General features: G+C 43.1%; 1 protein-coding gene across 3 annotated transcripts in view; it reads left to right on the plus strand.

Annotated features, from left to right (window-relative positions):
- LOC106597058 (b(0,+)-type amino acid transporter 1) overlaps positions 1–21,528 on the plus strand; it is a 56,142-nt gene that overhangs the window by 30,957 nt on the left and 3,657 nt on the right. For all 3 annotated transcript variants that reach the window (XR_014382876.1, XR_014382875.1, XM_082969866.1), the window contains exons 5-11: positions 2,239–2,481; positions 2,732–2,857; positions 4,638–4,737; positions 5,256–5,300; positions 12,686–12,809; positions 12,977–13,080; positions 13,315–13,411. Coding sequence is in view for 1 of the 3 variants with exons in the window: in XM_082969866.1 (XP_082825992.1) it covers positions 2,239–2,481; positions 2,732–2,857; positions 4,638–4,737; positions 5,256–5,300; positions 12,686–12,809; positions 12,977–13,080; positions 13,315–13,411 (839 nt within the window). In the remaining 2 variants the exon portion in view is untranslated. The remainder of the gene's footprint in view (positions 1–2,238; positions 2,482–2,731; positions 2,858–4,637; positions 4,738–5,255; positions 5,301–12,685; positions 12,810–12,976; positions 13,081–13,314; positions 13,412–21,528) is intronic.

Consider the following 21,528-nt stretch of genomic DNA (forward strand, 5'->3'; position numbering starts at 1 on the left):
TTGAAATGTTTTGTCACGAAATGCGCTCGCGCGTCACCCTTCGGATACTGACCTCAACGCATGAACAAAACGGAGCTATTTCAATATAACTATGGATTATTTCGAACCAAAACAACATTTGTTGTTGAAGTAGAAGTCCTGGGAGTGCATTCTGATGAAGAACAGCAAAGGTAATCCAATTTTTCTTATAGTTAATCTGAGTTTGATGAGGGCCAAACTTGGTGGGTGTCAAATTAGCTAGCCGTGATGGCCGGGCTATCTACTCAGAATATTGCAAAATGTGCTTTAGCCGAAAAGCTATTTTAAAATCTGACACTGCGATTGCATAAAGGAGTTCTGTATCTATAATTCTTAAAATAATTGTTATGTATTTTGTGAACGTTAATCGTGAGTAATTAGTAAATTCACCGGAAGTTTGCGGGGGGTATGCTAGTTCTGAACGTCACATGCTAATGTAAAAAGCTGGTTTTTGATATAAATATGAACTTGATTGAACAAAACATGCATGTATTGTATAACATAATGTCCTAGGAGTGTCATCTGATGAAGATCATCAAAGGTTAGGGCTGCATTTAGCTGTGGTTTTGTTTTTTGTGACATATATGCATGCTTTGTAAATGGCTGTGTGATTATTTTTGGAAGGGTACTCTCCTGACATAATCTAATGTTTTGCTTTCGCTGTAAAGCGTTTTTGAAATTGGACAGTGTGGTTAGATTAACGAGTGTCTTGTCTTTAAAATGGTGTAAAATAGTCATATGTTTGAGAAATTGATTTTTTAGCATTTATGAGGTATTTGTATTTCGCGCCACACGATTCCACTGGCTGTTGACTAGGTGGGAAGCAAACGTCCCACCTTGCCCAGGGAGGTTAAATATGCAACTGGCTTCATCAATAAGTGCATCGATGACGTCGTCCCCACAGTGACAGTACGTACATACCCCAACCAGAAACCAAGAATTACAGACAGCATCCTCACTGAGCTAAAGGCTTGAGCTGCCACTTTCAAGGAGCGGGACTCTAACCCGGAAGCTTATTAAAAATCCTGCTATACCCTCCAACGTACCATCAAACAGGCAAAGCGTCAATACAGGACTAAGATTGAGTCTGACGTCGGCTGTGGCAGGGCTTGCAAACCATTACAGACTACAAAGGGAAGCACAGCCGAGAGCTGCCCAGTGACACAAGCCTACCGGACGAGCTAAACTACTTCTATGTTCGCTTCGAGGTAAATAACACTGAAACATGCATGAGAGCACCAGCTGTACCGGAAGACTGTGTGATCACGCTCTCCGCAGCCGATGTGAGTAAGACCTTTAGACAGGTCAACATTCACTTGGCCGCAGGGTCAGCCGGACTACCAGGACGTGTACTGCGAGCATGTGCTGACCAACTAGCAAGTGTCTTCAATGACATTTTCAACCTCTCCCTGTCCGAGTCTGTAACACCAACATGTTTTAAGCAGACCACCATAGTGCCTGTGCCCAAGAACACTTAGGTAACCTGCCTAAATGACTACCGACCCGTAGCACTCACGTCTGTAGCCATGAAGTTTGAAAGGCTGATCATGGCTCACATCATTACCATTATCCCAGAAACCCTAGACCCACTCCAATTTGCATACCGCCCCAACAAATCCACAGATGATGCACTCTCTATTGCACTCCACACTGCCCTTTCCCACCTGGACAAAAGGAACACCTATGTGAGAATGCTATTCATTGACTACAGCTCAGCGTTCAACACCATAGTGCCCTCAAAGCTTATCAATAAGCTAAGGAACCTGGGACTAAACACCTCCCTTTGCAACTGGATCCTGGACTTCCTGACGGGCCGCCCACCAGGTGGTGAGGGCAGGTAACAACACATCCGCCACGCTGATCCTCAACACAGGGGCTCCTCAGGGGTGCGTGCTCAGCCCCCTCCTGTACTCCCTGTTCCCTCATGACTGCATGGCCAGGCACAACTCCAACACCATCATTACATTTGCCGACGACAACCAGGTGAGTTCCTAACTGGTCAATTTTCTAGGCCTTAATCGATTAGTTAAGAACTCACCTGGTTGTCTAGATCTTAATTGATTAGTAAGGAACTCACCTGGTTGCCTAGGTCTTAATTGATTCGTTAGGATCTCACCTGGTTGTCTAGGTCTTAATTGGACAAATTGAAAGGAAATCCCCTGAAGCAGCAGTAGGACTAGTGTCAACTGTCTGTCTCTGAGCCTGTCTGTCTGCCTGCAGGGGCGCTGTGCTACGCGGAGCTGGGCACCATGATCACTAAGTCTGGAGGGGCATACCAGTACCTGATGGAAGCCTATGGGTCAGTGATGGCCTACCTCTACTCATGGAGCACCATCATGGTCCTACAGCCCTCCGCCTTCGCCATCATCGCCCTAAGCTTCGCAGAGTACACCTCCACGCCGTTCTACCCAGGATGCACTCCTCCCATAGTGGTCACCAAGTGCCTGGCTGTAGTGTGCATATGTGAGTGTGAATTCTTCTTGAATTATGAAAAATCCTAATAGAAAACAATTGGCCCATTGTTCCAGCCTTGTGTGTGTGTGTGTGTGTGTGTGTGTGTGTGTGTGTGTGTGTGTGTGTGTGTGTGTGTGTGTGTGTGTGTGTGTGTGTGTTTGACAACAGCAGAGGACCAACTTCTGTCTCGTGTGGATTAATATAATATTCCTCCTCTCCTTCCTTCCTCTTCCTCCCCTTCCTCTTCCTCTTCCTCCAGTTCTGATAGTGTCGGTGAACTGTCTCAGTGTGAAGCTAGCCAGCTATGTCCAGAACTTCTTCACTGCAGCCAAGCTTCTCATCATCCTGGTCATCGTAGTGGCGGGAATCGTCCTCTTGGCACAAGGTTGGTACTTTACACATTCTGTCTGTCTGCAAAATGCCCCCCTATTCCCTTTATAGTGCACTACTTAAGACCAGAGCCCTATGGCACCTTATTCCCTATATAGTGCACTACTTTAGACCAGAGCCCTATGGCACCTTATTCCCTATATAGGGCACTACTTTAGACCAGAGCCCTATGGCACCCTATTCCCTATATAGGGCACTACTTTAGACCAGAGCCCTATGGCACCCTATTCCCTATATAGGGCACTACTTTAGACCAGAGCCCTATGGCCTGCATCAAAAGTAGTACACTATAAAGGGAATAGGGTATACCGCTGTATAGGGAATAGGGTAGACCGCTATATAGGGAATAGGGTGGACCACTATATAGGGAATAGGGTTTTGGAATATTTGTATTCTATACAGGCCTCCTTGTTTTCACTCTGTCATTTTGGTTACAATTTTGGAGTAACTACAAAGTTGTTTATCTGTCCTCAGTTTTCTCCTATCACAGCCCTTAAACTCTGTAACTGTTTAAAGTCACCATTGGCCTCCTTGTCAAATCCCTCAGTGGTTTCCTTCCTCTCCGGCAACTGAGTTAGAGGCATCCTTCCAATCTTTGTAGTGACTGGGTGTATTGATAAACCATCTAAAGTGTAATTAATAACTTCACCATGCTCAAATGGATATTCAATGTCTGCTTTTATTTTATTTTACTCATCTACCAATAGGTGCCCTTCTTTGCGAGCCATTGGAAAACCTCCCTGGTCTTTGTGGTTGAATCTGTGTTTGAAATTCACTGCTCGACTGAGGGTCCTTACAGATAATTGTATGTGTGTAGTACAGAGATGAGGTAGTCATTCAAAAATCACGTTAAACAATATTAGTGCACACAGATTCCTTGCAGCTAATTATATAACTTGTTAAGCACATTTTTACTCGTGAACATATTTAGGAGTGCCATAACAAAGGGGTTGAAAAGCCATCACCGGGGCCTCCCACTCCTTTTTCTATTCTGGTTAGAGCCAGTTTGTGCTGTTCTGTGAAGGGAGTAGTTACACAGCGTTGTACAAGATCTTCAGTTTCATGGCAATTTCTCGCATGGAATAGCCTTCATTTCTCAGAACAAGAATAAACTGACGAGTTATAGAAGAAAGTGCTTTGTTCCTGGCCAGTTTGAGCCTGTAATTGAACCCACAAATGCTGATGCTCCAGATACTCAACTAGTCTAAAGAAGGCCAAATTTTATTGCTTCTTTAATCAGGACAACAGTTTTCAGCTGTGCTAACATAATTGCAAAAGGGTTTTCTAATGATCATTTAGCTTTCTAAAATGATCAACTTGGATTATCTAACACAACGTGCCATTGGAACACAGGAGTGATGGTTGCTGATAATGAGCCTCTGTACGCCTATGTAGATATTCCATAAAAAATCTGCCGTTTCCAGCTACAATGGTCATTTACAACATTAACAACGTCTACACTGTATTTCTGATCAATTTGATGTTGATTTAGTGGACAAAAAAATTGATTTTCTTTCAAAAAGAAGGACATTTCTAAGTGACCTCAAACTTTTGAACGGTAGTATATATCCCTCAGTGCCCTATGGATCCTGGTCAAAAGTAGGGCACTTCTGTATAGAATAGGGTACCATTTGGGATGAAAACTTTGCCATTTATTCCAGTACCCACCCTGTATTATCATGCGGAAGTTTCAAATATCACTCTCTTTTGGGTACAACCTATTCTGGTCAAAAGTATGAATATTAAAATGTATATACTGTCACGTTTGTGTCCAGGAAACACTGAGAATCTGTCCAACCCATTTGAAGGAGCCTCAACCTCCTTTGGATCCATTGGACTGGCGTTTTACAACGGGCTCTGGGCCTACGATGGATGGTAAGACTACATCTGCATCCCAAATGGCACCCTACTTCCTATATAGGTCACTACTTTTGTACTCTAGTCAGGGGGGCCCGTAGTGCTCTAGTCAGGGAGGCCCATAGTGCTCTAGTCAGGGGGGGCCCGTAGCGCTCTAGTCAGGGGGGGCCCGTAGCGCTCTAGTCAGGGGGGGCCCGTGGCGCTCTAGTCGGGGGGGCCCGTGGCGCTCTAGTCGGGGGGCCCGTGGCGCTCTAGTCGGGGGGCCCGTGGCGCTCTAGTCAGGGGGGCCCGTAGCGCTCTAGTCAGGGGGGGCAGTAGCGCTCTAGTCAGGGGGGGGAGTAGCGCTCTAGTCAAGCCTATAATGCTCTAGTCTAAAGTAGTCCACTAAGTAGGGGATCAGGTACCATTGGGGATGCATCCTATCTCTCTGTTCTTATCACTTCCTCAATAAAACAGTTTTATGGTTTTGAGATTTCTGTTTTGAATGTCAACACAACCTGTTTAAAAGTGGGTCATTAAACACGTGTTTCTCTCAGGAATCAGCTGAACTTTATAACAGAGGAGCTGGAAAACCCATACAGGTGAGTGTCCATACAGCTGACATTTACCGTGCGTCCAAAATGGCGCCCTGTTCCCTGATGGGGCCCTGGTCAACAGTAGTGCACTATGTAAGGAACAGGGTGCCATTTGGGACGCAGCCTTACTGAGCCTGGATTTCCACTGTCATTCATCAGAGACTCCTGTCCAAAGTGACTACCAGTGCAGTGAGTGCCTCTTATACTGCTCACTAGTAGCAGTGCGTGAGTAATATCACTGAGGAAGCCAAGCGTGGGTAATATCCCTGAGGAAGCCAGCCAATCGCGGGTAGTATCACTGAGGAAGCCAAGCGTGGGTAGTATCACTGAGGAAGCCAAGCATGGGCAGTATCACTGAGGAAGCCAAGCGTGGGTAGTATCACTGAGGAAGCCAAGCGTGGGCAGTGACACTGAGGAAGCCAAGCGTGGGCAGTATCCCTGAGGAAGCCAAGCGTGGGTAGTATCCCTGAGGAAGCCAAGCGCGGGTAGTATCCCTGAGGAAGCCAAGCGCGGGCAGTATCCCTGAGGAAGCCAAGCGCGGGCAGTATCCCTGAGGAAGCCAAGCGCGGGCAGTATCCCTGAGGAAGCCAAGCGCGGGCAGTATCCCTGAGGAAGCCAAGCGCGGGCAGTATCCCTGAGGAACAAAAAGACAACAAAAAGACAACAGTCACACAGTGGAGGATTACATTCGTATGAACCACAAGTCCACAATTAAAGGAAATATTTCACGTAACAAACAGTTACATGACCTGCAGCACGTTCAAGCAAGTTAATGTTTCCCAACAGTTTACTAAACTAGTGATTTAGGAACCACAGAGTTACAGCAAGTCAACACAAAGACAAATCAAATCAAATCAAATGTATTTATAAAGCCCTTCTTACATCAGCTGATATCTCAAAGTGCAGTACAGAAACCCAGCCTAAAACCCCAAACAGCAAGCGATGCAGGTGTAGAAGCACGGTGGCTAGGAAAAACTCCCTAGAAAGGCCAAAACCTAGGAAGAAACCTAGAGAGGAACCAGGCTATGAGGGGTGGCCAGTCCTCTTCTGGCTGTGCCGGGTGGAGATTATAACAGCACATGGCCTAGATGTTCAAATGTTCATAAATGACCAGCATTGTCAAATAATAATAATCATAGTAGTTGTCGAGGGTGCAACAAGTCAGTAACTCAAGAGTAAGTGTCAGTTGGCTTTTTCATAGCTGATCTTTGAGAGTATCTCTACCGCTCCTGCTGTCTCTAGAGAGTTGAAAACAGCAGGTCTGGGACAGGTAGCACGTCCGGTGAATAGGTCAGGGTTCCAGCAGGTCTGGGACAGGTAGCACATCCAGTGAACAGGTCAGGGTTCCATAGCTGCAGGCAGAACAGTTGGAACTGGAGCAGCAGCACGGCCAGGTGAACTGGGGACAGCAAGGAGTCATCAAGCCAGGTAGTCCTGAGGCATGGTCCTAGGGCTCAGGTCCTCCGAGAGAGAGAAAGAAAGAAAGAGAAAGAGAGAATTAGAGAGAGCATATTTAAATTCACACAGGACACCGGAAAAGACAAGAGAAATACTCCAGATGTGACAGACTGACCCTAGCCCCCCGATACATAAACTACTGCAGCATAAATACTGGAGGCTGAGACAGGAGGGGTCAGGAGACACTGTGGCCCCATCCGATGAAACCCCCGGACAGGGCCAAACAGGTAGGACATAACCCCACCCACTTTGCCAAAGCACAGCCTCCACACCACTGGAGGGATATCTCCAACCACCAACATACCATCCCGGGACAAGGCCGAGTATAGCCCACAAAGATCTCCGCCATGGCACAGCCCAAGGGGGGGGGCGCCAACCCAGACAGGAAGACCACGTCAGTGACTCAACCCACTCAAGTGACGCACCCCTCCCAGGGACGGCATGGAAGAACACCAGAAAGCCAATTACTCAGCCCCCGTAATAGGGGTAGAGGCAGAGAATCCCAGTGGAAAGAGGGGAAACCGGCCAGGCAGAGACAGCAAGGGCAGTTCGTTGCTCCAGCCTTTCCGTTCACCTTCACACCCCTGGGCCAGACTACACTTAATCATAGGACCTACTGAAGAGATGTGTCTTCAGTAAAGACTTAAAGGTTGAGACTGAGTCTGCGTCTCTCACATGGGTAGACAGACTATTCCATAAAAATGGAGCTCTATAGGAGAAAGCCCTGCCTCCAGCTGTTTGCTTAGAAATTATAGGAACAATTAGGAGGCCCGCGTCTTGTGACCGTAGCGTACGTGTAGGTATGTACGGCAGGACCAAATCGGAAAGATAGGTAGGAGCAAGCCCATGTAATGCTTTGTAGGTTAGCAGTAAAACCTTGAAATCAGCCCTTGCCTTAACAGGAAGCCAATGTAGGGAGGCTAGCACTGGAGTAATATGATCAAATTTTTTGGTTCTAGTCAGGATTCTAGCAGCCGTATTTAGCACTAACTGAAGTTTATTTAGTGCTTTATCCGGGTAGCCGGAAAGTAGAGCATTGCAGTAGTCCAACCTAGAAGTAACAAAGGCACGGATTAATTTTTCTGCGTCATTTTTGGACAGAAAGTTTCTGATTTTTGCAATGTTACGTAGATGGAAAAAAGCTGTCCTTGAAACAGTCTTGATATGTTCTTCAAAAGAGAGATCAGGGTCCAGAGTAACGCCGAGGTCCTTCACAGTTTTATTTGAGATGACTGTACAACCATCCAGATGAATTGTCAGATTTAACAGAAGATCTCTTTGTTTCTTGGCACCTAGGACAAGCATCTCTGTTTTGTCCGAGTTTAAGAGTAGAACGTTTGCAGCCATCCACTTCCTTATGACTAAGACACAGGCTTCTAGCGTGGGCAATTTTGGGGCTTCACCATGTTTCATTGAAATGTACAGCTGTGTGTCATCCGCATAGCAGTGAAATTTAACCAAGCACAGAAAGCAGCTCTTTCAGTAGTTTAGTTGGAATAGGGTCCAGTATGCAGCTTGAGGGTTTGGAGGCCATGATTATTTTCATCATTGCGTCAAGAGATATAGTACTAAAACCCTTTAGTGTCTCCCTTGATCCTAGGTCCTGGCAGGGTTGTGCAGACTCAGGACAACGGAGCTTTGGAGGAATACGCAGATTTAAAGAGGAGTCCGTAATTTGCTTTCTAATGATCATGATCTTTTCCTCAAAGAAGTTCATGAATTCATCACTGCTGAAGTGAGAGCCATCCTCTCTTGGGGAATGCTGCTTTTTAGTTAACTTTGCGACAGAATCAAAAAGAAATTTCAGATTGTTCTTATTTTCCTCAATTAAGTTGGAAAAATAAGATGATCGAGCAGCAGTGAGGGCTCTTCGATACTGCACGGTACTGTCTTTCCAAGCTAGTCGGAAGACTTCCAGTTTGGTGTGGCGCCATTTCTGTTCCAATTTTCTGGAAGATTGCTTCAGAGCTCGTGTATTTTCTGTATACCAGGGAGCTAGTTTCTTATGACAAATGTTTTTAGTTTTTAGGGGTGCAACTGCATCTAGGGTATTGCGCAAGGTTAAATTGAGTTCCTCGGTTAGGTGGTTAACTGATTTTTGTCCTCTGACGTCCTTGGGTAGGCAGAGGGAGTCTGGAAGGGCATCAAGGAATCTTTGGGTTGTCTGAGAATTTATAGCACGACTTTTAATGCTTCTTGGTTGGGGTCTGAGCAGATTATTTGTTGCGATTGCGAACGTAATAAAATGGTGGTCCGATAGTCCAGGATTATGAGGAAAAACATTAAGATCCACAACATTTATTCCATGGGACAAAACTAGGTCCAGAGTATGACTGTGGCAGTGAGTAGGTCCAGAGACATGTTGGACAAAACCCACTGAGTCGATGATGGCTCCGAAAGCCTTTTGGAGTGGGTCTGTGGACTTTTCCATGTGAATATTAAAGTCACCAAAAATGTGAATATTATCTGCAATGACTACAAGGTCCGATAGGAATTCAGGGAACTCAGTGAGGAACGCTGCATATGGCCCAGGAGGCCTGTAAACAGTAGCTATAAAAAGTGAGTGAGTAGCTGCATAGATTTCATGACTAGAAGCTCAAAAGACGAAAACGTCGTTGTTGTTTTTTTGGGGGTAAATTTAAATTTGCTATCATAAATGTTAGCAACACCTCCGCCTTTGCGGGATGTGCGGGGGATATGGTCACTAGTGTAACCAGGGGGTGAGGCCTCATTTAACACAATTCATCAGGCTTAAGCCATGTTTCAGTCAGGTCAATCACATCAAGATTATGATCAGTGATTAGTTTATTGACTATAACTGCCTTTGAAGTGAGGGATCTAACATTAAGTAGCCCTATTTTGAGATGTGAGGTATCACAATCTCTTTCAATAATGGCAGGGATGGAGGAGGTCTTTATTCTAGTGAGATTGCTAAAGCGAACACCGCCATCTTTAATTTTGCCCAACCTAGATCGAGGCACAGACACGGTCTCAATGGGGATAGCTGAGCTGACTACACTGACTGTGCTAGTGGCAGACTCCACTAAGCTGGCAGGCTGGCTAACAGCCTGCTGCCTGGCCTGCACCCTATTTCATTGTGGAGCTAGAGGAGTTAGAGCCCTGTCTATGTTCGTAGATAAGATGAGAGCACCCCTCCAGCTAGGATGGAGTCCGTCACTCCTCAACAGGCCAGGCTTGGTCCTGTTTGTGTGTGAGTCCCAGAAAGAGGGCCAATTATCTACAAATTCTATCTTTAGGGAGGGGCAGAAAACAGTTTTCAACCAGCGATTGAGTTGTGAGACTCTGCTGTAGAGCTCATCACTCCCCCTAACTGGGAGGGGGCCAGAGACAATTAATCGATGCCGACACATCTTTCTAGCTGATTTACACGCTGAAGCTATGTTGCACTTGGTGACCTCTGACTGTTTCATCCTAACATCGTTGGTGCCGACGTGGATAACAATATCTCTATACTCTCTACACTCGCCAGTTTTATCTTTAGCCAGCACCGTCTTTAGATTAGCCTTAACGTCGGTAGCCCTGCCCCCTGGTAAACAGTGTATGATCACGGGATGATTCGTTTTTAGTCTATTACTGCGGGTAATGGAGTCGCCAATGACTAAGGTTTTCAGTTTGTCAGAGCTAATGGTGGGAGACTTCGGCGTCTCAGACCCCACAACGGGAGGAGCAGAGACCAGAGAAGTTTCGGACTCCGACTCGCTTAATGGGGAGAACCGGTTGAAAGTTTCTGTCGGCTGAATAAGTGACACCGGTTGAGCATTCCTACAGCGTTTCCCTCCAGAAGCCATGAGAAAGTTGTCCGGCTGCGGGGACCGTGCGAGGGGGTTTATACTAATGTTACTATCTGTACTTACTGGTGGCACAGACGTTGTTTCATCCTTTCCTACACTGAAATTACCCTTGCCTAACGATTGCGTCTGAAGCTGGGCTTGTAGCACAGCTATCCTCGCCGTAAGGCGATCGTTCTCCTGTACAATGAGTACAATGACTGCAATTAGAAGGCATCATGTTAATGTTACTTACAGCTTCGGCTGTTTGAAGTCCTGACGAACCATATCCAGATAAAAAAGTTGAATGAAAAAAGTAGAGTGAGGGAAAAACTAAAAATATAAACGGTAATGAAAAAGTAAAAACCGTGAAGTAGTCAGGTAGCAAAGTAAGATCGGCGAGCACCGCCTGCGTTATTCCTGCACCATTTAAACATCATCAAATCACCTGGGCTATAATCAGCTTAGTCTAACAAACCTAACCAGAACATAAACAACTTAGTCCAATCAACATGGCTAAATATCATGTGGCTGTCCATGGTACTGATGTGTGTGTGTGTGTGTGTGTGTGTGTGTGTGTGTGTGTGTGTGTGTGTGTGTGTGTGTGTGTGTGTGTGTGTAGACTAGCTGAACACCAGTACCATCCTCCTCTCTTTCATGTTCCCAACACGGTCTACGACTCTGTCAGAGAGAAGTACACGCTTTTAGTTTTTAGACTAGGCTACCTGGCTAAAATATATACTAGACTAGCTTCCTCGCTGGGCAACAATGAACCAGCTAAGTTATTTAGCTAGTTAATGTGATTTGATTGGTGTGAAGCCAAATCCAAAGTGGCTTCCCTTGTGGGGTGGTTTTGCTGCACCAGAACTGCCCACAGTTGAGCTCATCTCAATCCTGATTGGCTAATTATTGAATTTTTTTGAAATATCAAGGGAGGTCAAATGCTCGCTGGCGTCTGTCAATCAGTCATGAGTGTGGAGCCTCATCTCCCTCACCAGCTTTAAGCACCAGCTCTCAGAGCAGCTCACAGATCACTGCACCTGTACATAGCCCATCTGGAAACAGCCCATCTGGAAACAGCCCATCTATCTACCTCATCCCCATACTGTATTTATTTATTTATCTTGCTCCTTTGCACCCCAGTATCTCTACTTGCACATCTACCATTCCAGTGTTTAATTGCTATATTGTAATTACTTTGCCACCATGGCCTATTTATTGCCTTAACTCCCTTATCTTACCTCATTTGCACTCACTGTATATAGACTTTTTGTTTTATTTTTTTCTACTGTATTATTGACTATGTTTTGTTTATTCCATGTGTAACTCTGTGTTGTTGTTTGTGTCGCACTGCTTTGCTTTATCTTGGCCAGGTCGCAGTTGTAAATGAGAACTTGTTCTCAACTTGCCGACCTGGTTAAATAAAGGTGAAATAAAATCATATGCTACGGCGGCAACATGTCATACTCATTTTGGCCAGACAGCATCAGATACATCTGCTACCCATACTGAGACAGAGGGGCGCTGTTTCCCTCGCTAATATGATTTCTCAGATGAGATCATTTTCCTTTAATTCTCAAGTGGTTAGATCTATGAAAACAGAGACAAAAGATAAATTGTTTAATAATTGTATTTGTTTTATTGGTCTGATTTTCGGGGCTTCCCTTGGTATTCACGCGCCACTGCCTTTACTGGTAGGATGACAACAAGATATTTCTCAACTCTCTGTCTCTGTCTCCATCTGTGTGCTACATGATCCTCTAACACTGGTGTCTGTGTTACATGTGTTGGTTGTAGTCTCTCTATCTCACACTAACACTCTGTCTCTCTCTCTCTCTCTCTCTCTCTCTCTCTCTTTCTCTCTCTCTCTCTCTCTCTCTCTCTCTCTCTCTCTTTCTCTCTCTCTCTCTCTCTCTCTATCTCTCACTAACACTGTCTCTCTGTGTCTCTCTCTCTCTCTCTATCTCACACTAACACTGTCTGTCTGTCTGTCTGTCTGTCTGTCTGTCTGTCTGTCTGTCTGTCTGTCTGTCTGTCTGTCTGTCTGTCTGTCTCTCTCTCTCTCTCTCTGTGTCTCTCTCTCTCTCTGTGTCTCTCTCTCTCTCTGTGTCTCTCTCTCTCTGTCTCTCTCTCTCTCTCTAACAGAAACCTTCCCCTGGCCATTATCATTGGTATTCCCCTGGTGTCTGTGTGCTATGTGCTGGTCAACATTGCCTACTTCAGCGCCATGACCCCTACGGAACTACTGCAGTCTCCCGCTGTCGCTGTGGTAAGAGGGTCGTCATGGAGACGGAGAGGGACGGAGACAGAGGAAGCCATTGGTTTGGCTCATATATCTCCCTTATCAAGAAAGAGATGCATTCTTTCAACAACAAACAATTACATTTTATTTATTTTCTCCCCGTCTCCTCGGAGGAACTTGTTTGTGCCCCTTAGACTTTTGGTGACAGAGTGCTGTACCCCCTGTCGTGGGTAGTCCCTGTGTTTGTCGTCTTCTCCACCTTCGGGGCAGCCAATGGGAGCTGCTTCACTGCCGGCAGGTAAACAACTTCAGGAGGATATATTTTGCTAATCAAATTTAATCAAGCAAATGTATTTTATAAAGCCCTTTTTATATCAGCAGTTGTTACAAATTGTTTAACAGATCTGCTTTTCTAAAATAAGAGAGCACAAGCAGAGGTTAAAAATTGTGAAAAGAAAGCAAACAAAATTCAGGTTCAACATATTGCCAATATTATGTTGAACTAACGTGTTTGTGCCCTGTCCCACCTTAGGCTGACCTATGCGGCAGGAAGAGAGGGTCACATGGTAAAGATCTTGTCCTATATCAGTCTGAAGCGTTACACTCCTTCCCCCGCCATCATCTTCAATGTAAGTCTGAGATTCAGTGCCTTGCAAAAGTATTCATCCCACTTGGTGGTTTTTTTCTCCTATTTTGTTGGATTACAACCTGTAATTTAAATGGATTTTTATTTGGATTTCATGTAACGGACATAAACACAAAATAGCCCAGATTGGTGAAGTGAAATTAAATATAACTTCTTCCAAAAAATTCATGTATCTATAATTCTTAAAATAATTGTTATGTATTTTGTCAACGTTTATCGTGAGTAATTTAGTAAATTCACCGGAGGTTTGCGGTGGGTATGCTAGTTCTGAACATCACATGCTAATGTAAAAAGCTGGTTTTTGATATAAATATGAACTTGATTGAACAAAACATGCATGTATTGTATAACATAATGTCCTAGGAGTGTCATCTGATGAAGATCATCAAAGGTTAGTGCTGCATTTAGCTGTGGTTTGGGTTTGTGACATATATGCTTGCTTGGAAAATGGCTGTGTGATTATTTGTGTCTATGTACTCTCCTAACATAATCTAATGGTTTGCTTTTGCTGTAAAGCCTTTTGGAAATTCAGGAGAAGTGTATCTATAAAATGGTGTAAAATAGTCCTATGTTTGAGAACTTTGAATTATGACATTTTGTGGTTTTAAATTTGGCGCTCTGATTTGTCACTGGCTGTTGAATAGTGTGGGACGATTTCGTCCCACCTCCCCTAGAGAGGTTAACAATGTCATATCATGTCTCCTATTGCCCTGGAAGAGGTGGTCTCCACTGACAGACCATCTCTCATTAAATGTACACTACGCTTTGGTCCTATTATTGCTCAAGCAATATCTATTTGGTGGAAAATGTAACTGGGAATCAAAATGGCATACCCATACTCATATATTTCACAATAATGCCTTGCGATCTGGAGGGCGGTCCAAATGTAGAGTCTGTACCCTTAGAGATACCAATCTGTACCCTTAGAGATACCAATCTGTACCCTTAGAGATATCAATCTGTACCCTTAGAGATACCAATCTGTACCCTTAGAGATACCAATCTGTACCCTTAGAGATATCAATCTGTACCCTTAGAGATATCAATCTGTACCCTTAGAGATATCAATCTGTACCCTTAGAGATACCAATCTGTACCCTTAGAGATATCAATCTGGACCCTTAGAGATATCAATCTGTACCCTTAGAGATATCAATCTGTACCCTTAGAGATATCAATCTGGACCCTTAGAGATATCAATCTGTACCCTTAGAGATATCAATCTGTACCCTTAGAGATACCAATCTGTACCCTTAGAGATATCAATCTGTACCCTTAGAGATATCAATCTGGACCCTTAGAGATATCAATCTGTACCCTTAGAGATATCAATCTGGACCCTTAGAGATATCAATCTGTACCCTTAGAGATATCAATCTGGACCCTTAGAGATATCAATCTGTACCCTTAGAGATATCAATCTGGACCCTTAGAGATATCATGGACCGTAATGTTTTGAGAACATTCCAAGCTCTGAAAGACCCATTACCAGGCTCAAAGACACATGTACAGTGGGGGGGAAAAGTATTTGATCCCCTGCTGATTTTGTACGTTTGCCCACTGACAAAGAAAGGATCAGTCTAGAATTTTAATGGTAGGTTTATTTGAACAGTGAGAGACAGAATAACAACAAAAATATCCAGAAAAACGCATGTCAAAAATGTTATAAATTGATTTGCATTTTAATGAGAGAAATAAGTATTTGACCCCCTCTCAATCAGAAAGATTTCTGGCTCCCAGGTGTCTTTTATACAGGTAACGAGCTGAGATTAGGAGCACACCTTTAAAGGGAGTGCTCCTAACCGCAGCTTGTTACCTGTAAAAAAAGACACCTGTCCACAGAAGCAATCAATCAATCAGATTCCAATCTCTCCACCATGGCCAAGACCAAAGAGATCTCCAAGGATGTCAGGGACAAGATTGTAGACCTACACAAGGCTGGAATGGGCTACAAGACCATCGACAAGCAGCTTGGTGAGAAGGTGACAACATTTGGTGCGATTATTCGCAAATGGAAGAAACACAAAAGAACTGTCAATATCCCTCGGCCTGGGGCTCCATGCAAGATCTCACCTCGTGGAGTTGCAAAGATCATGAGAACGGTGAGGAATCAGCCCAGAACTACACAGGAGGATCTTGTAAATGATCTCAAGGCAGCTGGGACCATAGTCACCAAGAAAACAATTGTTAACCTGTCTGGGAACCTGGAACGCTTGTTCGATAAAGTTCATATTTATATATAAAAACAGCATTTTACATCGGCGCGTGACGTTCAGAAAATACTTTCCCTCATATGCTTCCGGTGATCACCGCTACAATTTACAAAATTACTATTCGAAAAAATTGTTAAAATGTAATATTGTCATTCAAAGAATTATAGATTAACCTCTTACATCTAGACATTCCGCTAGCGGAACACCTGCTCCAATATCCAATGATGGGCGTGGCGCGAATTACAAATTCCTCAAAAATACAAAAACTTCCATTTTTCAAACATATGACTATTTCACAGCATTTTAAAGATAAGACTCTCCTTTATCTAACCACACTGTCCGATTTCAAAAAGGCTTTACAGCGAAAGCAAAACATTAGATTATGTCAGCAGAGTACCAAGCCAGAAATAATCAGACACCCATTTTTCAAGCTAGCATATAATGTCACAAAAACCCAGAAGACAGCTAAATGCAGCACTAACCTTTGATGATCTTCATCAGATGACACACCTAGGACATTATGTTATACAATACATGCATGTTTTGTTCAATCAAGTTCATATTTATATCAAAAAACAGCTTTTTACATTAGCATGTGACGTTCAGAACTAGCATACCCCCCGCAAACTTCCGGGGAATTTGCTAACAATTTACTAAATTACTCACGATAAACGTTGACAAAAAGCATAACAATTATTTTAAGAATTATAGATACAGAACTCCTCTATGCACTCGATATGTCCGATTTTAAAATAGCTTTTTGGTGAAAGCACATTTTGCAATATTCTAAGTACATAGCCCAGGCATCACGGGCTAGCTATTTAGACACCCGGCAAGTTTAGCACTCACCAATATCAGATTTACTATTACAAAAGTTTGATTACCTTTTGTTGTCTTCGTCAGAATGCACTCCCAGGACTGCTACTTCAATAACAAATGTTGGTTTGGTCCAAAATAATCCATCGTTATATCCGAATAGCGGCGTTTTGTTCGTGCGTCCCAGACACTATCTGAATGGTAAAGAAGGGTCGTGCACATGGCGCAATTCGTGACAAAAAAATCTAAATATTCCATTACCGTACTTCGAAGCATGTCAACCGCTGTTTAAAATCCATTTTTATGCCATTTTTTCTCGTAAAAAAGCGATAATATTCCGACCGGGAATGTCCATTTAGCTAAACAGAGGAAAGAAAACAAACCTTTCGGTCGACGCGGGCACGAGCCTGAGTCTCACAGTACTGTAACCAGCCACTACCCAAACGCGCTACTTTGTTTCAGCCAGAGCCTGCAAAGCCATGATTCCGCTTTTTGCTGCCTTCTGAGAACCTATGGCAGCCGTAGGAAGTGTCACGGGACAGCTAAGATCCTCACTCTTCAATAAACAGAGACAAGAAGAACGACACCTTGTCAGACAGGCCACTTCCTGCATGAAATCTTCTCAGGTTTTTGCCTGCCATATGAGTTCTGTTATACTCACAGACACCATTCAAACAGTTTTAGAAACTTTAGGGTGTTTTCTATCCAAAGCCATCCAAGCTATCCAAATAATTATATGCATATTCTAGTTACTGGGCAGGAATAGTAACCAGATTAAATCGGGTACGTTTTTTATCCAGCCGTGAAAATACTGCCCCCTAGCCATAACAGGTTAACATCTCGTGAATGCAACCGCATTGCCAGATTTAAAAATAACTTTATTGGGAAATCACACTTTGCAATAAACGAGGTGCTATGCTCAAAATAGGCTAGGCGATACAGGTTAGCGCCATCTTGGGGCCATCTTAAATCAAATATACTATTGTAAATATTCCCTTTCCTTTGATTATCTTCATCAGAAGGCACTTCCAGGTATCCCAGGTCCACAACAAATGTAGTTTTGTTCGAAAAAGTTTAATAATTTATGTCCCAATAGCTCCTTCTTGTTAGCGCGTTCTGAAGGCTACTCATAATGTACTGAAGCGCGCGGGACTTGTCGTCACGAATGTGCAAAAAATATATATTTACGTTCGTTCAAACATGTCAAACGTTGTATAACATAAATCTTTACGGCCTTTTTCAATCAGAGCTTCAATAATATTCAAGGCGGACGATTGCATTGTCTTACTAAATGTTTCAGAACGAGAGGGTAGCCACGGGCACCCGCGTCATAGTAGTAATGGCCCTCCCCCTATGACCAACTTTCCAAGCCTCTCTTTGGGTCAGTTTCTACCATAGAAGACTCAAACCACTTTGTAACAACTGTTGACATCTAGTGACAGCCTTAGGAAGTGCTAAATGAATCCTAACTCACGGTGTGTTTCATAGGCAAAGTGTTGAAGGTGATTCCACAAATCAGATTTCCACTTCCTTCATGGAATCTTCTCAGGTTTTGGCCTGCCATATGAGTTCTGTTATACTCACAGACATCATTCAAACAGTTTTAGAAACTTTAGAGTGTTCTCTATCCACATCTACTAATTGTATGCATATTCTAGTTACTGGGCAGGAGTAGTAACCAGATTAAATCGGGTACGTTTTTTTATCCGGCCGTGCAAATACTGCCCGCTAGCCCCAACAGGTTTTAACACACTACGCCGTGAAGGACTGAAATCCTGCAGCGCCCGCAAGGTCCCCCTGCTCAAGAATACATATACATGCCCGTCTGAAGTTTGCCAATGAACATCTGAATGACTCAGAGGACAACTGGTGAAAGTGTTGTGGTCAGATGAGACCAAAATGGAGCTCTTTGGCATCAACTCAACTCGCCGTGTTTGGAGGAGGAGGAATACTGCCTATGACCCCAAGAACACCATCCCCACCGTCAAACATGGAGGTGGAAACATTATGCTTTGGGGGTGTTTTTCTGCTAAGGGGACAGGACAACTTCACCGCATCAAAGGGACGATGGATGGGGCCATGTACCGTCAAATCTTGGGTGAGAACCTCCTTCCCTCAGCCAGGGCATTGAAAATGGGTCGTGGATGGATATTCCAGCATGACAATGACCCAAAACACACGGCCAAGGCAACAAAGGAGTGGCTCAAGAAGAAGCACATTAAGGTCCTGGAGTGGCCTAGCCAGTCTCCAGGCCTTAACCTCTATGGGCTAGGTGGGACGCTAGCGTGACACCCGTGGTGCACTCCATCAACAGCAGGTGCATTTCAAGAGCGGCAAATTTGAATCCAAATAAATGTCAAAATTCAAATTTTTCAAACATACAACTATTTTACACCCTTTGAAAGATAAACATCTCCTTAATCTAACCACGTTTTACAATTTCAAAAAGGTTTTACGGCGAAAGCATAAATTTAGAGTATGTTAGGACAGTACATTTACAAGAGTTGTGTGTAATGTTTTGTCAATTCAAAGACCGGGTCACCAAAACCATAAAACCAGCTAAAATGATGCACTAACCTTTTACAATCTCCATCAGATGACACTCCTAGGACATTATGTTAGACAATGCATGCATTTTTAGTTCTATCAAGTTCATATTTATATCCAAAAACAGCGTTTTACTATGGCATTGATGTTGAGGAAATCGTTTCCCTCCAATAACCGGCAGTCAAGTCAGCGTCACAAATTAAATAATTAAAATTAGAAAACATTGGTAAAATATTATATTGTCATTTAAAGAATTATAGATTTACATCTCTTGAACGCAATCAACTTGCCAGATTTAAAAATAACCTTACTGGGAAATCACACTTTGCAATAATCTGAGCACTGCGCCCAGAAAAATACGCGTTGCGATACAGACTAGACGTCATGTTGGGGAGATCTAAAATCGAAAATACTATGTAAATAATCCATTACCTTTGATTCTCTTCATCAGATGTCACTTCCAGGTATCACAGGTCCATAACGAATGTAGTTTTGTTCAAAAAAGCTCATCATTTATGTCCAAAAATCTCATGATCTAAGCCAGCCGGACTTCTCGTCATGAACGAGGGGAAAAAATATATTTACGTTCGTTCAAACATGTCAAACGTTGTATAGCATAAATCATTAGGGCCTTTTTTAACCAGAACATGAATAATATTCAAGGTGGACGAATGCATACTCTTTTATAACGTATTGGAACGAGGGTACCCAACATGAACTCGCGCGCCAGGTGTCTAATGGGACATCATCGTTCCATGGCTCTTGTTCGGTCAGATCTCCCTCCAGAAGACTCAAAACACTTTGTAAAGGCTGGTGACATCTAGTGGAAGCAATAGGAAGTGCCAAAATATTCCTCAGCCCCTGTGTTTTTCAATGGGATAGGTTTAAAGGTAATACAACACATCAGGTATCCACTTCCTGTCAGAAAATGTCTCAGGGTTTTGCCTGCCAAATGAGTTCTGTTATACTCACAGACACCATTCAAACAGTTTTAGAAACTTTAGAGTGTTTTCTATCCATATATAATAAGTATATGCATATTCTAGTTACTGGGTAGGATTAGTAACCAGATTAAATCGGGTACATTTTTTTTATCCAGACGTGCAAATGCTGCCCCCTAGCCCTAACAGGTTAATCCCATAGAAAATCTGTGGAGGAAGCTGAAGGTTCGAGTTGCCAAACGTCAGCCTCAAAACCTTAATGACTTGGAGAAGATCTGCAAAGAGGAGTGGGACAAAATCCCTCCTGAGATGTGTGCAAACCTGGTGGCCAACTACAAGAAACATCTGACCTCTGTGATTGCCAACAAGGGTTTTGCCACCAAGTACTAAGTCATGTTTTGCAGAGGAGTCAAATACTTATTACCCTCATTAAAATGCAAATCATTTTATAACATTTTTTAGATGCATTTTTCTGGATTTTTTTGTTGTTATTCTGTCTCTGACTGTTCAAATAAACCTATTATTAAAATTATAGACTGATCATTTCTTTGTAAGTGGGCAAACGTACAAAATCAGCAGGGGATCAAAAACTTTTTTCCCCCACTGTACACCAGGCTCAAAGACACATGTATGTTACCAAGCTCAAAGACACATGTACATTACCAGGCAAATCCTTTTTTCTGTATTTACATCTTAGGTCAGCCATGCTGGCCTCTGGAGTCCCTTGGGAAATACAACTACTGAACCATCCTATGATAGGATATATAAATACATTTCCTGGGCTCCTGAAAGGACTGATCTTTATATATAAACAACTCTTGGAAAGCTCATATTCTGAGCATTAAAAAAGTATAGTCCACAGATCTACATGAATCTGAACAGCCTTTTAACTGGAACAGAATATGGAAAAATATGACCTTGACATCCTGTAATCCAAACTATGAAGTTATACATTTTAAGTTCATTCACAGGAAACGTTTTAAGATGAAATTGGCCCAACTGTTCAATGAAACCTGTAGGAAACTGAAATTCCCATAGAAGAACTTTGTTTCATAATGTTCTCTGAACTATTTGAGAACATTTCCAATGTCAGACCAGTCGGAGAACGTTGCTAGAACATTACCAGAAATGAAATGGAACTATGTTTGTACTTTTAGGAAACATTCTGTTGAAGTAATAAAGTACCACTTTGTCAAGTTCCTTAAATGTGATTTGGTCAAATTTGAAATTGTGTTTTTTTACTTTGGATAGAAGTAGAGACTCAGAGCTACAACATTGTATATCATACACTGCAGTTGAGGAATAATGGGAAAGTAATTCTGCTTTGAAACTTGATTAACTTGTAACCTCACTTTTGAGAAAATGACCCTTGAATATTTTTGGCACACCTACTGCAGAGTTCCTCTTTGTCTACACCCATTCAGCATCGTTCACACACTCTCAAGTCATAGCCCCACCTATCTCTTTAACGATTCACATCGTTAAAGATTGAGTAAACAAGGAAACAGATCATACACGTAATGTTAGGTAGCGAGCCAGCAAACTAACGTTCGCTAGCTAACAGTACTCTTTAACTTACAATG

This window comes from Salmo salar, chromosome 26 (genome assembly GCF_965601325.2).
Source record: "Salmo salar chromosome 26, fSalSal1, whole genome shotgun sequence".
Lineage (NCBI taxonomy): Eukaryota > Metazoa > Chordata > Actinopteri > Salmoniformes > Salmonidae > Salmo > Salmo salar.